The sequence below is a fragment of the Symphalangus syndactylus genome, chromosome 1 (genome assembly GCF_028878055.3).
Source record: "Symphalangus syndactylus isolate Jambi chromosome 1, NHGRI_mSymSyn1-v2.1_pri, whole genome shotgun sequence".
Lineage (NCBI taxonomy): Eukaryota > Metazoa > Chordata > Mammalia > Primates > Hylobatidae > Symphalangus > Symphalangus syndactylus.
Genome location: NC_072423.2, coordinates 54,781,726 through 54,799,296, shown reverse-complemented (window position 1 = coordinate 54,799,296; position 17,571 = coordinate 54,781,726). Strand labels below are relative to the sequence as shown.

The following is a 17,571-nucleotide window of genomic DNA, read 5'->3' as shown; positions in this document are numbered from 1 at the left end:
GCCTCCCGAGTAGCTGGGACTACAGGCGCCCGCCACCACGCCCAGCTAATTTTTTGTATTTTTAGTAGAGATGGGGGTTTCACAGTGTTAGCCAGAATGGTCTCGATCTCCTGACCTCATGATCCACCCGCCTCAGCCTCCCAAAGTGCTGGGATTACAGGCGTGAGCCACCACGTCCGGCAAGCAATTTTTATATAAAACATTTCAAATATACAGAAAAGGCATGGAGACTAATATAACAAATATTTGTATACTAAAATGTAACAAATGTCAACTTTCGCCTATGATCCCAAATATTTTTTATAAAACAAACATCACAGATAGAGTCAATGTCCTCTCTGCACCACCCCCAATCTTATTACTTTCCTTCGCCCTCACTGGCATCACTTCTTCCCAGAGGTATTCCAAAGTTAAAGTGTATCATTTTCATCCATGATTTTACCACATAAGTATATTTTTAAAATGCATAAAATTAGTTTTTATGTTTGAAACTTATACTGTAATTGACTCTTCACTCAGCATCAAGTTGTGGGAAATGCAGAATTAGCATGAATTCTCATGTACTGCAGCATGAATCCATTATGTGAATATACAAAAGCATATCAATTAATCCTCTATTAGGAATTCTATTTCTTTCACTCTTTTGCTATTACAAACAATGCTACTATGAATATGACAATTAAAAAAAATACTAAATCATATCTCAAGGAGAAACATTGATTAAATTCAAATATAAGAATGTTTAGAATGACAAAGTTTAACAGCTATCGAGAGCTTTAAAATATATGCATTTATATAAAATATATTTGTACAGATTTAGGGGGTACAAGTGATGTTTTGTTATACAGACATATTTTCCTGGTGGCAAAGTCTGGGCTTTTAGTGTAGCCATCACCCAAATAGTATACATTGTACCCATAAGTAATTTCTCATCCTTCACTCCCTACCCTCCCAAGTCTCAATGTCTATGTGTACACATTATTTAGCTCCAACCCCAGTTATCAATGAGAGCATGTAGTATTTGACTTTCTGTTTCTGAGTTATTTAATGTAAGATAATGAAGAGCTTAATATATTTATACTTTTGTTCCATTATTGCCATCCTAGGGCTCAATCCTAAAGAAATAATCCTGTATTTTAAAAAATAAAGTCTTACAAGAACAGCAGAACATTGGTAACTGTTCTCTGCTTCTATGTACATTTGAAAATTTCCATAATAAGACATTTAAAAAACAAATTTTATCTACAAAGATGTCCATCATAATATGACTTTTTTTTTTTTTTTTTTTTTTTTTTTTTGAGACACAGTCTTGCTGGAGTGCAGTGGCAAGATCTCGGCTACTGCAACCTCCGCCTCCTGGGGTCAAGCGATTCTACTGATTCAGCCTCCCCAGTAGCTGGGACTACAGGCACGTGCCACCACGCCCAGCTAGTTTTTTGTATTTTTAGTAGAGACAGGGTTTCACCATGTTGGCCAGGATCTCTTGACCTCATGATCTGCCCGTCTTGGCCTCCCAAAGTGCTGGGATTACAGGTGTGAGCCACCACACCCGGCCACAATATAATTTTATATAAGCAAAAGATGGAAACAGTCTATATAAAGTGGATGTTAAAATAAAGTACTTTATAAGCACTGAATAGAATATCTTACTAACATTAAAAGTTTATGAAGATTATATAATGACAAAAGCATTCTTTATGTGAGAAAAGCTGTTGTAATTACAACTGTTTTGTTTTCATTGTTTTCAGTTTTTAAAGCTGGAAAGAAAAACACCAAAATAGTAGTTATCTTCAGGTGGCAGGACAAAAGAAGTAATAGAGAGCTATTCATTTTCTCTTTTTTTTTCTTTTTTTGAGACCAAGTTTCACTCTGTCGCCCAGGCTGGAGTGCAGTGTCGTGATCTCAGCTCACTGCAACCTCCGCCTCCCGGGTTCACGCCATTCTCCTACCTCAGCCTCTTGAGTTGCTGGGACTACAAGCGTGTGCCACCATGCCCAGCTAATTTTTTGTGTTTTTAGTAGAGACGGGATTTCACCATGTTAGCCAGGATGGTCTCGATCTCCTGACCTCATGATCTGCCGGCCTCAGCCTCCCAAAGTGCTGGGATTATAGGCATGAGCCAACCGTGCCCGGCTGAGCTATTAATTTTCAAATATTCAACTATACATCGTTTTTTAGATGGAGAAAGGAAAAGAAGTTTTTTTTAAATTGTCATTAGGTAATTAGGCTAAATAAAACTTTACTAACCGTCTGCTGGTCGTCTGTCATGGCCAAAAAAAACCCGTGTTGCTGAACTGTTAATATATGGTAAAGGAAGCTGTGGCAACGGACTATCTGGTGACAGCTGACTTACATTCTGAGAGAAATATAAAAGGGAAAAAAAGAAGCAGTTTTTGTGAAAACGGTATTTTTATTTGTTTCCTCATTTCTTAATACACAAGGCATTAACAATGTTAAGCAAGAATATTAAGATATATAATTACTAGTTTTATTTCACATATCAGTCATAAAATTTTACAACTCAGAAGCACTTCAGATATTTATTCTGTCTCAAAAGAATCTTACTGAGGTTACTCAGCTAATTACCTGGATGTTAAATACGCAAAACTTATTTTAGTAAGCATTTTACTTCTTATGACTCATTATAGCATCCTATCTGCCAAAATTCTAACCCATATAATTTCAAATTAATAAAGTCTAGACCCTAAGGGTAGTTATTTTCTGCATGATAGATACAATATGCACTATTCATAGGCCTTGGGAAAAAATTTACAACTTCCCATTTTTTCCATAAAACAATGCTTTATATGTTTATCTGCTTGCCTCAGTGAAACAGTTCTTCTTCCTGTTAATTTTTCTACATTGCACCATAATAGCCTGTCTACTTTCCACAGATCCATACCCCCTCATCTTTCACAAGGAAAAGAACATAGAATGTCCATCTCCAAAGGATGGTAAAGAGAACCCACTTAAACCAATTGTAAAATCGGTTGTGAGTCTATAAAAGCATGATGAATAAAGAATCCAGAAAACCTGTGGAATCTTTTTTTTTTAAGATTCTGAGAACAGCCACAAATCAAGTGTTCATTGTAATATTAAAATTCTCTTTTCAAGAACTGTGGAAGGGGCGATGTAACCAAGATCTATAGCCAAGAAGCCTAGCCTGCCACAGCTTTTTTATGACTGATAACTACATATATTCTAATAAAACTATCCTAAGATATAGTAATAAATGCTTTTCACACTAAAATACAGTTTTAATATCTACTCCTGAATGAAAATAAGCATTCACCTTGTAAACATAAAGATATTCTCTGAGGAAAGCCCCCTGTTGAGCAGCAGATTGTTTACTTTCATTGATTAAAATATGCCTAAAAGCAGACACAGCATTATCCAGCTGTCTAAGAGTATAGGACTGGCGCCCAATAGTAAAATTAATGTGATCCTCTGCAAGAGACCAGCCTTTTCCTTTGTAAACTTGCATGGCTTGACAATAACAGCGTAAAGCATGCTTTTTCTGTAAGAAAATAAACAAAATAATGTATTATACTCCAAATTTGTTTGAACTAGAAAAAACAAATACAAATACACACATAGAAACAAGTAACTGGTTCTTCCTCTAAGGGAGACTGGGATAATGAAGAAAATAAAACTAACATTTATGATAATCCCTTCACAATTATATATGGAATGATATAGATTAAGTTACCTGAGCCATTGTGTGTGTGTGTGTGTGTGTGTGTGTGTGTGTGTGTGTGTGTGTGTGAGAGTGTGTGTTAGAGAGGAGTAGGGTACCTAAAAGAGGAAAAGGGAGACCAGACTGCTTTGACATTTACCCACTACTTCTCTGAGCCACAGTTTCAAAACGTCAGCTTCAGAGGAAAGAGCTTACTTCTCAACTTGACTTCATCTACCTTAAATTCTTTCTGGAAAAAGGCAAGGAATATGTAAACAAACTTCAACATCTAAAATGGTCAGACTTCACTAATATTATGATGAAAAAAATGTTCTCATACTTTAACTAGAAGCATGCTATGTCTTCAAAGAGTTTCTCCATATTAAGTAAAACAACAAACACATTTATCAAACTTTTTTCTTGCCTACAATCAGAGACTTACATTGAATGTATGTGGCCACATATGCCAGAGTACACATATGCCACAGTATTCCACAGTACAAAGTCTAATAATATATAAATAAACTTTTTTTTCTATATTAAAAATTCACATACTGGACCAACCATGCTGATCCCAGCCTGCCTGCCTGCCTGCCTGACAGAACTCACTGGCCAGTGTTGTGACCACTGAAAGGTTATGCCTCACGCGGTTCAAATAAAGCAGTGGGCTAGGACAGCAGTAAACACTGCCTGGGCAAGACGTGACGGGGTTCTCTGCCAGCATCAGGTGCTACCACAGCCTCCTTTTCAAGGTGATGTTGGCAAGTGTCAGGGCATACTTCCTGGTATTCAGTGCATTTACTGCAGGACTTAAGAAGAGCAAGAGATTAATAATATACCAGAATGATATATAAGATGTGTGTTCAAAATGGAAAATTGCAAGGAATGCCAAAATCTTATGAGTATTGCAATACGAATGCAACATTTGTGGCAATAAACATCATCAATGTAAAAAATCAAAAGAGGTACACAGAAAGACAGATCCTGTATGTTCTCACTCATATGTGGGAGCTAAAAAAGTGGATTTCATGAAAATAGAGAGTGGACTGGTGGTTACCAAAGGCCAGGGAGAGTGGGTGATGGAGAATGAAGTTGATTAATAGGTACAAATACATGGTTTGATAGAAGAAATAAGACCTAGTGTTAGACAGATCAGCAGGGTGACTATAGTTTACAACAATCTACTCTACATTTCAAAATAGAGAATTTGAATGGTTCTAAGGTGATGGATATCCCAAGTTCACCGATTTGATCTTTATAAATTATATGAATGTATGAAATTATCACATATACCCCAAACTATGTATGTCTATTATGTATCAATTTTTTTAAAAGGAGAGTATTTTCTTCAAGATCGCTTACAGCCGGGAGGGGTGGCTCACGCCTGTAATCCCAGCACTTTGGAAGGCTGAGGCGGGCAGATCATGAGGTCAGGAGATGGAGACCATCCTGGCTAACATGGTGAAACCCCGTCTCTACTAAAAATACAAAAAATTAGCCGGGCATGGTGGTGGGCGCCTGAAACCCCAGCTACTCAGGAGGCTGAGGCAGGAGAATGGCGTAAACCTAGGAGGCGGACCTTGCAGTGAGCCAAGATTGTGCCACTGCACTCCAGCCTGGGCGACAGTGTGAGACTCCATCTCAAAAAAAGAAAAAAAAAAAAATGATCACTTACAAGGGACCTCAGATGCCAGTTCTCCTCAGAAAGATCAAAGTAACTAATGATCCAAACAGAAAACTGAGAAAAGACAGCCAGGATCTGATGAAGAACCCATGGAAAGAAACTAGAGTGCAGGAAAGAAAAACAACAAGAGTTTGGCAGGGATTGAGTGCTGAGGAACACAAAACCCCATGGAAAGGGTAAGTGGGAGTACTCCTCTGCTGCTCTCACCCCTCTGACCATCTGTTCACCATCCAACTGATGGGGAGTCCCTCTGCCCTCATGATCCAGGACAACACTAACAGTGGCAGTTTGAGAACGTCCCAGGGACAACGATGTGGGTGGCCAGCTCATACAGGCATGCCTGCCCTCCTTTCAGGCCTGAACTGAGACAGTAGATACCCCTGCCCTGCCCAGGAAATCTCTGCTCTTGAGTCACTGCTGCACCACCCTAACATATTCACAACTGCTGTGACATTAGCAAGTTTAGGAGACCAGTGGGTCCCCAGAGAAGGTGTGAGACCCATGGAGATGTAACCCTTAATTTAGGCTGCCCCTACGGGAAGGGGGGACTGCAGCCTGCCAAAGCCCCACCTTGAGACAAAAGTAATGCAAGCAAGCAACAATCGCTGAAGTGGGCAGCCCCAGCGACTGGAAATGAACATGAAGAGGGGCTCATTTCCCGCCCACCTCATCCACTGTTGCGGACACAGGAGAGGTTCTCCCTGCTGGAGCTGGCAGACGTGTTCTTGGGGAAAGCACTTTTCATGCTTTTTGTGGTGGCTCCATCCCAGCTAAAAGTGAGCCTGGCCGGGTGCAGTGGCTCACGCCTGTAATCCCAGCACTTTGGGAGGCCAAGGCAGGCAGATAACAAGGTCAGGAGCTCGAGCCCATCCTGGCTAATGCAGTGAAACCCCGTCTCTACTAAAAATACAAAAAATTAGCCAGGCGAGGTGGCGGGCGCCTGCACTCCCAGCTACTCGGGAGGCTGAGGCAGGAGAATGGCGTGAACCCGAGGGGCTGGAGCCTGCAGTGAGCCAAGATCGTGCCACTGCACTCCAGCCTGGGCGCCAGCGAGACTCCGTCTCAAAAAAAAAAAAAAAAAATGTGAGCCCATGGCCAGGTGCGGTGGCTCACGCCTATAATCCCAGGCACTTTGGGAGGCCGAGGTGGGTGGATCACCTGAGGTTGGGAGTTCGAAACCAGCCTGACCAACATGGTGAAACCCCGTCACTACTAAAAACACAAAATTAGCCAGGCGTGGTGGCGCATGCCTGTAATCCCAGCTACTCGGGAGGCTGAGGCAGGAGAATCGCTTGAATCCAGGAGGCGGAGGTTGCAGTGAGCTGAGATCGCACCATTGCACTCCAGCCTGGGTAACAAGTGCAAAACTCTGTCTCAAAAAAAAAAAAAAAGTGATCTCATGCCAACTGGGCTTGCAGGAAGGACAAGGCCCAATTCCCCCTCCCTACAGAGAAGCATCCGGGCAACAGAAGGTGGACAAGCTGCAAAGTTGTTTACTCTGTACTAGAGGGAGAAGTTCCGCCCTGAGCCCATTTTGGTGGCAGCTGCCCATTTTGGTGGAAGTGTACTCTGGCCAGAGTCTAATGGACAAAGTCTACATGAACTGATGGTTGTGAGCCCTCTGACAGAGGTGTGATAAGAAAGCTTCTGCGTGCTCAGGATGAGTAACTGGTGCACCCCACCCCAAAAAGGATCAAATAATCTACAAAGTAAATATTATCAGACTAACAACAGACTTCTCAGAAGAAACCTTACAAACAAAAAGAGATTTGGGGCCTGTTTTTACCCTTTTTAATGACAAAAACAAAAACAAAAAAACTGCTAGCCAAGAATTTTACAGCCTGCCAAACTAAGCTTCATAATTGAAGGAAAAAATAGTCTTTCCCAGACAAAAAAATGCTAAAGAAATTTGTCACCACCCGACCGGCTCTACAAGAAATGCTCAAAGGAGTTCTAAACATGAAAACAAAAGGCTGATACCTGCTACCATAAAGGTACACGTTAAGTACAAAGTTCAAAGATCCTATAAGGCAGTTATACAACTGGGACTACAAAGCAACTAACAACATTATGACAAGTACAAAACCTCACTTATCAATATTAACTTTGAACAAAAATAGCTTAATTGTTCCACTCAAAAGACAAGATCCAAGCATATGCTATCTACAAGAGACCTATCTTCTGTGTAATGAGACCCATAGACTCAAAGTAAAGGGGTGGGGAAAGATCAACCACGCAAATGGAAAACAAGAAAGAGCAGGGGTTGTTATTCTTGTTATCAAATAAAATGGACTTTAAACCAACGACAGAAAAAAAAAGACAAAGAAGGGAATTATACAATGATAAAGAGTTCAATTCAACAAGAAGATTTAACTAGCCTAAACAAATACACACTCAATACCAGAGCATCCAAATTTATAAAACAAATACTACTAGACCGAAGAAAAGACAAATAGCCATACAGTAATACTGGGGGACTTCAACACCCCACTGACAACACTAGACAGATCATCGAGGAAGAAAACTAACAAAGAAACTCTGGAATTAAATTGGACTCTTGACCAAATGGACCTAAAAGACATCTATGGAACATTCCAACTGACAACCATTGGATATACATTTTTCTTATCTGTGCATGGAACATTCTCTGAAGTTGACCATACACTGGGTCACAAAGCAAGTCTCAAAAATTTTAAAAAGTCAAAATTATATCAAGGATCTTCTCAGACCATAGTGGAATAAAATTAGAAATCAATACCAGGAGGAACTCTCAAAACCATACGAGTACACAGAAACTAAACAACTTGGTATTGAATGACTTTAGGGTAAACAATGAAATTAAGGCGGAAATTTAAAAAAATTTTGAAACAAATGAAAACAGAGACACAACATATCAATACCTCTCGGATACAGCAAAAGCAGTGTTAAGAGGAAAGTTTACAGCACTAAATGCTTGTATCAAAGACAGATCTCAAATTAATAATGTCACACCTAAAGGAAACGGAAACAAGAACAAACCAAGCCCAAGCTGGCAAAAGAAAAGAAATAAAGATCAGAGCAGATCTTTATTCTTTAAATGAAATTGAGACCAAAGAAATCATACAAAGAATCAACAAAATAAAAAGTTATTTGAAAACACAAACAAAATCGATGAGACTACTAGGCAAGATTAAGGAAGAAAAAGAAGAGATGATTTTAATAAGCACAGATATGACAAAGGTGACATCACAACTGATACCACAGAAATACAAAAGATCCTCAGAGACTACTATGAACCCCTATACACACAAACTAGAAAACCTAGAGAAAATGGGTCAATTCCCAGAATCATACAATCTCCCAAGACTGAACCAGGAAGAAACTCAAATCTTGAATAGGTCATTAACTAGTTACAAAATTCCATCAGTAATTTAAAAAAAAAAAATCAACAACCAAATGAAGCCCAAGATCAGCTGGATTCAAAGCCAAATTCTACCATGTGCACGAAGAAAAGCTGGTACCAATTTTACTGAAACTATTCAAAAAAAAAATTATATATATTATATATATAATATATATAATATATATTATATATATATTATATATATTAAATATATATAATATATATATATTATATATTATATATATTATATATATAATATATATATTAAATATATATATATTATATATATAATATATATAATATATATAAAGGAAGAAAGATTCCTCCTTAACTAATATCATCCTGATATCAAAATCTGGCAATGACATACACACAAAAAGAAAACAAGTCAATACCCATGATGAACACAGATGCAAAAATCAATAAAATACTAGCAAACCAAATCCAGCTGGACATCAAAAAGTCAAATTAATCGCAATCCAGTGGGTTTTATTCCAGAAATACAAAGATGGTTCAATATTTGCAAATCAATAAATGTTACTCACCACATAAAGAGAATTAAAAACCATATGATCATCTCAATAGATACAGAAAAAGCATTCAATAAAGTCCAAAATCCCTTCATGATAAAAACCCTTAACAAACTAAGCATTGTAAGAAACATACCTAAAAATAATAAGACCCGTATATGACAAATTCACAGCCAACATCATATTGAATGGGGAAAAGTTGAAAGCATTCCCTCTAAGTGTAACAAGACAAGGATGTACACTCTGCACTCACACCACTTCTATTCAACATAGTACTAGAAACCCTAGCCAGAGCAATCAGGCAAGAGAAAGAAGAAAAAGCATCCAAATAGGAAAAGAGGAAGTGAAATGATCTTTGTTCAATGATGACAAGATCCTATACCTAGAAAAACCTAAAGATTCCTCCTAAAGACAGTAGTCGTTAGGATAAATGACTTCAGTAGTTTCATGATACAAATTTAATGCACAAAAATCAGTTGTGTTTCTATACAGTAATAAAACTCAAGATGAGAACCAAGTAAGAACTCAATCCCATTTACAACTGCCACACACACACAAAATAAAATACCTGGAATACATTTAACCAAGGAGGTAAAAGAGAACTACAAAACACTGATAAAAGAAAGTATAGACACAAACAAACGAACAAAAAAAACCCCACGCTCACAGATAAGGAGAAATCAATATAGTTAAAATAACTATATTGCCCAAAGCAATCTACAGATTCAACAAACTATCTATCAAATAAATAATGTCATTTTCCACAGAATTAGAAAAAACTATTCTAAAATTCATATGGAACCAAAAAAGAGCCTGAGTAGCCAACAAAGTCCTAAGCAAAAACAAAGCCCGAGGCATCATATTCCCCAACTTCAAACTACACTACAAGGCTATAGTAACCAAAATAGCATGGTGCTAGTACAAAAAATAGACATGTGAACAATGGAATAGAATACAGAACTCAGAAATAAAAAAGCATACCTGCAACCAACAGATCTTTAACAAAGTCTACAAAACTAAGCAATGGGGAGAAGGACCCCCTATTCAATAAACAGTGCTGGGATAACCAGGCTAACCATATTCAGAAGAATGAAACTAGACCCCTACCTATCACCATATACAAAAAATTAACTGGAGATGGATTAAAGACTTAAAGACCTCAAAGTATAAAAAAAATCCTAGAAGAAAACCCAGGAAATACCCTTCTGGATATCAGCCTTGGCAAAAAATTTATGAGTAAGTCCTCAAAAGCAATGGCAACAAAAACAAAAATTGATGACTGGTACCTAATTAAACTAAAAAGCTTCTACACAGCAAAAGAAACTATTGGCAGAATAAATAACCTCCAAAATGTGAGAAAATACCTGCAAACTACACATCCGACAAAGGACTAACATCCAGAATCTAAAAGTAACTTAAATCAAGAAAAAAAATCAAATAATCCCATTAAAAAGTGGGCAAAGGACATAAACAGACACTTCTCAAAAGATACACAAGCAGCCATGAAAAATATGAAAAAATACTGAACATCACTAATCATTAGAGAAATGTAAATCGAAACAATGAGATACCATCTCATACCAGTTTAGAATGGCTATTTTAAAAGGCTATGGAGAAAAGAGAACAGTTATACACTGTTGGTGGGAATGTAAGTTAGTTCAGCCAGTGTGGAAAGCAATTTGGAGGTTTCTCCAACAGATAAAAGAGAACTACCATTCAACCCAGTAATCCCATTACTACGTATGTACCCAAAGAAAAGTAAATTGTTCTACCAAAAAGACACCTGTATTCTTATGTTCATCACAGCACTATTCACAGTAGTACAAACATGGAATCAACCTATGGTGCCCATCAATGGTGGACTGTATAAAGAAAATGTGGTACATATACACCATGGAATACAACGTGGCCATAAAAAAGAATGGTATCATATCCTTTGCAGCAACATGGATGGAGCCAGAGGCCATTATCATAAGTGAAATAAATCAGAAATAGAGAATCAAATAGGCAATGCTCTCACTTATAAGTGGAAGCTGAACAATGGGCATGCATGGACATAAAGCGGAAATAATAAACACTGGGCACACCAAAAGGGGAGAGAGAGGAAGGGAAGGAAGTGAGGGTTGAAAAACAACCTACTGGGTAATATATTCACTATTTGGGTGATGGGTTAGTTCTCTGAAGCCCAAATCACAGCATTACACAATATACTCATGCAGCAAACCCAGACATGGACCTCCTGAACTTGTAATTATTTTTATTTTTTTCGAGACAGAGTCTCGCTCTGTCGCCCAGGTTGGAGTGAAGTGGCATAATCTCAGCCTACTGCAACCTCCGCCTCCTGGGTTCAAGCGATTCTCCTGCCTCAGCCTCCCAAGTAGCTGGGATTACAGGCACACACTACCACGCCTGGCTAATTTTTGTATTTTTAATAGAGATGGGGTTTCACCATGTTGGCCAGGCTGGTCTCGAACTCCTGAACTCGTGATCCACCCACCTCAGCCTCCCAAAGTGCTGGGATTACAGGCATGAGCCACCGTGCCTGGCCTCTGTAATTACTGTTTTAAAAGAGAGGTACAGCCAGGCGCAGTGGCTCACACCTGTAATCCCAGCACTTTGGGAGGCTGAGGTGGGTGGATCATGAGTTCAGGAGTTCGAGACCAGCCTGGCCAACATGGTGAAACCCCACCTCTACTAAAAATACAAAAATTAGCCAGGCGTCGTAGCATGCGCCTGTAATCTCAGCTACTTGGGAGGCTGAGGCAGGAGAATCGCTTGAACCCAGGAGACGGAGGTTGCAGTGAGCCGATATCATGCCACTGCACTCCAGCCTGGGCGACAGAGCGAGACTCCGTCTCAGAAAAAAAAAAAAAAAGAGAGGTACAGACTACCTCTCAGTGCCAGCAGCAGTATGTCTGACAGAAAAGATGACCAAAAAAGAAGGGATGGGAAATTGATGCTGACCAAACACACTATAAAAGTACACCCTGTAGAAAACCAAAAAAGCAGCAAAAACACCAAAGCAGTTATCCAATGTCAGCCACCACAAAAAGAAGATAGACAGTAGAGTGGGTAGCACCCACTATAATAGCTAGAAGACTTCCCATATCTCTACATCAAAATAAATTTCCAAAGAAAAAGGTCCAAGTTCCAGTCAATCACAATTCATGGAGATAGCTTTCCTCCAGATCTGGCTCTGAACTCACCAGGTACTAACCACTTGGCCATCACTGCCCAACTAATGAAAGAAGTGAACACTGAAGAAGATGCTACATCAAAAGGATCAAATGTTTTCAAAAAAGAGGACTGCAAAGTTGAGGGCTGATTTTTAATAACAGGTATCTCAAATAGAGACAAATTAACCAGACAGAAGAAACCCAAAAGTGGTAACAGTTCTAAAAACCTAAAAGTTTTTAGAGCTGCAGTTTAAAAACCAAGAGAAGTCCTGAAACAAGCAAGCACCTGCTTTATTCAAAGGCAAGAAGTATATGAACTCAGTAATAATAATGACTGTGAAAAACCAGTTGGGAGGTCGAGCATGGTGACTTACACCTGTAATCCTAGCACTCTGGGAGGCTGAGGCAGGTGGTTTGCCTGAGGTCAGGAGTTCAAGACCAGCCTGTCCAACATGGTGAAACCCCATCTCTATTAAAAATACAAAAATTAGCTGGGCTTGGTGGCAGACACCTGTAATCCCAGCTACTCGGGAGGCTGAGGCAGGAGAATCGCGTGAACCCGGGAGGCGGAGGTTGCAGTGAGCCGAGATGGAGCCACTTCACTGCAGCCTGGGCAAAACAGCGAAACTCTGCCAAAAGAACAAAAACAAAAAACAAAACCAGATGGGAGTTTCCAGAGCATTAGCATATGGAGTCATGGACAGAGTTAGAGGCTTTGTTATTATCTTGTAACTAGAAGTTATTTTATGAAATGTAATTTTGATGTGGTCATCCCTCTTTATACCACTGCACTGGGCCGAATGGAAATACCGGCGTGTGCTAAAACTGCACGTGAGTATATAGTGAATGTGTGTGTGTGTATTTATGTGTGTGTATATATTTATGATGTATGCACATTTTTACACAACTGGTTTGTTCTGTAGTGATACAGTTTGGTATTCTTTTCTTCTGGCTATTGCTGCATCCTATCACAAGCATAAGCAGCTATTTGGCATAAATTACTTATCACTGCCACTGTCTGAACTCAGACAACCTCTATCCTAAAAAATGGGATTTGGTACCAAGAAAAGGCTTTTTTTCACTAAACTTTTGTTTCAAAATATACTAGTTTCCACTGTCCTTCATACGTGCCTTATAGTATTGTCAGAATTGTCTTTGAGGGAGTTTTTGTTTTTTTTTTTTTTTTTTTTTTTTTTTTGAGATGGAGTCTCACTCTTTCGCCCAGGCTGGAGTGCAGTGGCACAATCTCGGCTCACTGCAAGCTCCACCTCTCAGGTTCACGCCATTCTCCTGCCTCAGCCTCCCGAGTAGCTGGGACTACAGGCGCCCGCCACTACGCCCGGCTAATTTTTTGTATTTTTTTTAGTAGAGACGGGGTTTCACTGTGGTCTCGATCTCCTGACCTCGTGATCCGCCCACCTCGGCCTCGCAAAGTGCTGGGATTACAGGCATGAGCCACCGTGCCTGGCCTGAGGGAGTTTTTTAAAGAAATATTTTCTTGGCTGGGTGTTGTAGCTCATGGCTGCAATCCTAGCACTTTAGGGGGCCAAGGTGGGATGATCTCTTGAAGCCAGGAGTTTGAGACCAGCCTAGGCAACACAGTGAGACTCCATTTCTTAAAAAAATTAAGTTTTTTTTTTTTTTTTGAGGTGGAGTCTCACTGTGTAGCCCAGGCTGGAGTGCAGTGGCGCGATCTCGGCTCACTGCAAGCTCCGCCTCCCAGGTTCATGCCATTTTCCTACCTCAGCCTCCCGAGTAGCTGGGACTATAGGCACCCGCCACCACACCCAGCTAATTTTTTTTTGTATTTTTAGTAGAGACGGGGTTTCACCATGTTAGCCAGGATGGTCTCAATCTCCTGACCTCATGATCCGCCTGCCTCAGCCTCCCAAAGTGCTGGGATTACAGGCGTGGGCCATTGCACCCGGCCAAAATTAAGTAAGTTTTTTTAAAAAAGAAATACTTTATTGATTAAGTGATAAATAAAAATAGTCTGCCACTGGACAGCATGAAATGAGAACACAGGATGTCTTCTGTATATTCCTACAAACATACCGAATTTGAATCTCATCATGAAAATAGCAGAGACATGTAACTTGGGACAATCTATAAAAAGAATTGGACTGTAACCTTCACGAGTGTTTAAGTCATGAAGTCAAACAATCCTTTGACTAAAAAAGGACAAAACATCCTATGCCCTTTGATAAAAGACATGCACGGGATGACTGTCAAAATCTGAATGGGGTCTGAGGATTACACAGTAGCTCTGTATCAATGCCAATTTTTTTTTTACTTTGATGGTTATGCTATGGTTATGTAAGGGAAAGTTCTTGTTTCTAGAAAATAAGTAATATGGTCCGGGCATGGTGGCTCACGCCTGCAATCCCAGCACTTTGGGAGGCCGAGGTGGGCAGATCACCTGAGGTCAGGAGTTCGAGACCAACCTGACCAACATGGAGAAACCCTGTCTCTACTAAAAATACAAAAAAAATTAGCCAGGCATGGTGGTGCATGCCCATAATCCCAGCTACTCCGGAGGCTGAGGCGGGAGAATTGCTTGAACCCGGGAGGCGGAGGTTGCGGTGAGCCGAGATCGCGCCATTGCACTCCAGCCTGGGCAACAAGAGCAAAACTCCGTCTCAAAAAAAAGAAAAATAAGAAAATAAGAAATATATCCTAAGGTATTTGAGGATAATAGGGCAAGAGATAAACCACTTAACACTCAAATGGCAAAAAGAAAAATTTCTGAACAGTGCTTGCAACTTTTCTATAAGCTTGAGATTGTTTCCAAATTATTATTATTATTATTATTATTATTTTGAGATGGAGTTTTGCTCTTGTTGCCCAGGCTGGAGTGCAATGGTGCAATCTTGGGTCACCGCAACCTCCACCTCCTGGGTTCAAGTAATTCTCCTGCCTCAGCCTCCCGAGTAGCTGGGATTACAGGCATGCGCCACCATGTCTGGCTAATTTTTTTGTATTTTTAGTAGAGACGGGGTTTCTCCATGTTGATCAGACTGGTCTCAAACTCCTGACCTCAGGTGATCAGCCCACCTTGGCCTCCCAAAGTGCTGGGATTACAGGTGTGAGCCAATACGCCCGGCCTGTTTCCAAATTAATTTTTAAGTGATGTTTCTTGGGAAAAAAAAGCAACCCTATCTTTAGCATTTAGTAAAGGAACACAGTATTAAAAACTGATAGATATAGAAAAAGAGTCGAATGTGTCTGCGTGTTCAAGTGGATTTTCGAATGAGTTCAAGTGGATTTTTGAAGACTTTTTTGGAAAAGAAATTTAAATGAGGTAACAAGGTTTGAGTCAGCTTTTTATAGTAAGAACAGAAAGAAAGGTTGTTTAATCACATACACTCTTCCCCAGGGTTTTAATTTTTTTTTTTTTTTACTGACTAAACTTTCATGCCACTTCTTTTTAAAATGCACTTTACTTTCTGATATTCTTAATGAAAAGTCATTGAACTATAAACAACTTCTGGGATGCCAAGCGCAATGGCTCACGCCTGTAATCTCAGTACTTTGGGAGGCTGAGGTGAGCAGATCACAAGGTCAGGAGTTCGAGACCAGCTTGGCCAACATGGTGAAACCACGTCTCTACTAAAAATACAAAAAGCAGCCAGGCATGGTGGCACGTACCTGTAGTCCCAGCTACTCGGGAGGCCGAGGCAGGAGAATCACTTGAACCTGGGAGGTGGAGGTTGCAGTGAGCCGAGATGGCACCACTGCACTCCAGCCTGGGTGACACACACACACACACACACACACATACACACACTTCTGGTGCAAGATAAGTGATTCAGCATGAATTCTCAAATAGAGGACTAAGAGAAACGGCATTACTCTATAACTTCTTCTCTCATTCTCACTCATCCCTACCAATACAACCCTGTTTTAAATTCAAATGTCATGAAAAGTTGGTGCTAGTTATCAAAAAGCTTATCCACCACAATCAAGCTGGCTTCATTCCTAGGATGCAAGGCCGGTTCAACATACGCAAATCAATAAAGGTAATTTATCACATAAACAGAACTAAAGAGAAAAACCACATGATTATCTCAATAGATGCAGAAAACATTTTTGATAAAATTCAACATCTCTTCATGTTAAAAACTCTCAATAAACTGGGTATCGAAGGAACATACCTCAAAATAGTAAGAGCTGGCCGGGCGTGGTGACTCACGCCTGTAATCCCAGCACTTTGGGAGGCCAAGGCGGATGGATCACCTGAGGTCAGGAGTTCAAGACCAGCCTGGCCAATGTGGTGAAACCCTGTCACTACTAAAAATACAAAAAATTACCCGGGTGTGGTGGCGAGTGCCTGTAACCCCAGCTACTTGGGAGGCTGAGGCAGGACAATTGCTTTAACCCGGGAGGCGGAGGTTGTGGTGAGCCGAGATCACGCCATTGCACTCCAGCCTGGGCAACAGGAGCGAAACTCCATCTCAAAAAAAAAAAATAGTAAGAGCCATTTACGACAAACCCACAGCCAATATCATACTGAATGGACAAAAGGTGGAAGTATTCTCCCTGAAAACCAGCACAAGACAAGGATGCCCTCTCTCACCACTGCTATTCAACATAGTATTGGAAGTTCTGGCCAGGGCAATCAAGCAAGAGAAAGAAATAAAGGGTATTCAAATACGAAGAGAGGAAGTCAGATTGTCTTTGTCTGCAAATGACACGATCCTATGTCTAGAAAACCCCATTGTCACAGCCCAAAACCTTCTTAAGCTGATAAGCAACTTCAGCAAAACCTCATGAAATAAAATCAATGTGCAAAAATCACAAGCATTTCTACACACCAACAACAGACAAGCAGAGAGCCAACCAAAAAGTGGGCAAAGAACATGAACAGACACTTCTCAAAAGAAGACATTTATGTAGCCAAAAAACATATGAAAAAAAGAAAGCTCAACATCACTGATCATTAGAGAAATGCAAATCAAAACCACAATGAGACACCATTTCATGGCAGTCAGAATGGTGATTATTAAAAAGTCAAAGCTGGGCGTGGTGGCTCACACCTGTAATCCCAGCACTTTGGGAGGCTGAGGAAAGTGGATCACCTGAGGTTGGGAGTTCAAGACTAGCCTGACCAACATGGAGAAACC

General features: G+C 40.0%; 1 protein-coding gene across 3 annotated transcripts in view; it reads right to left on the bottom strand.

The window, feature by feature from the left end:
* TRAPPC8 (trafficking protein particle complex subunit 8) overlaps window positions 1-17,571 on the bottom strand; it is a 117,045-nt gene that overhangs the window by 45,715 nt on the left and 53,759 nt on the right. For all 3 annotated transcript variants that reach the window (XM_055235241.2, XM_055235230.2, XM_055235251.2), the window contains exons 13-14: window positions 3,293-3,517; window positions 2,248-2,356 (exon numbers count right to left, since the gene is read on the bottom strand). In XM_055235241.2, the coding sequence (XP_055091216.1) occupies window positions 2,248-2,356; window positions 3,293-3,517 (334 nt within the window). The remainder of the gene's footprint in view (window positions 1-2,247; window positions 2,357-3,292; window positions 3,518-17,571) is intronic.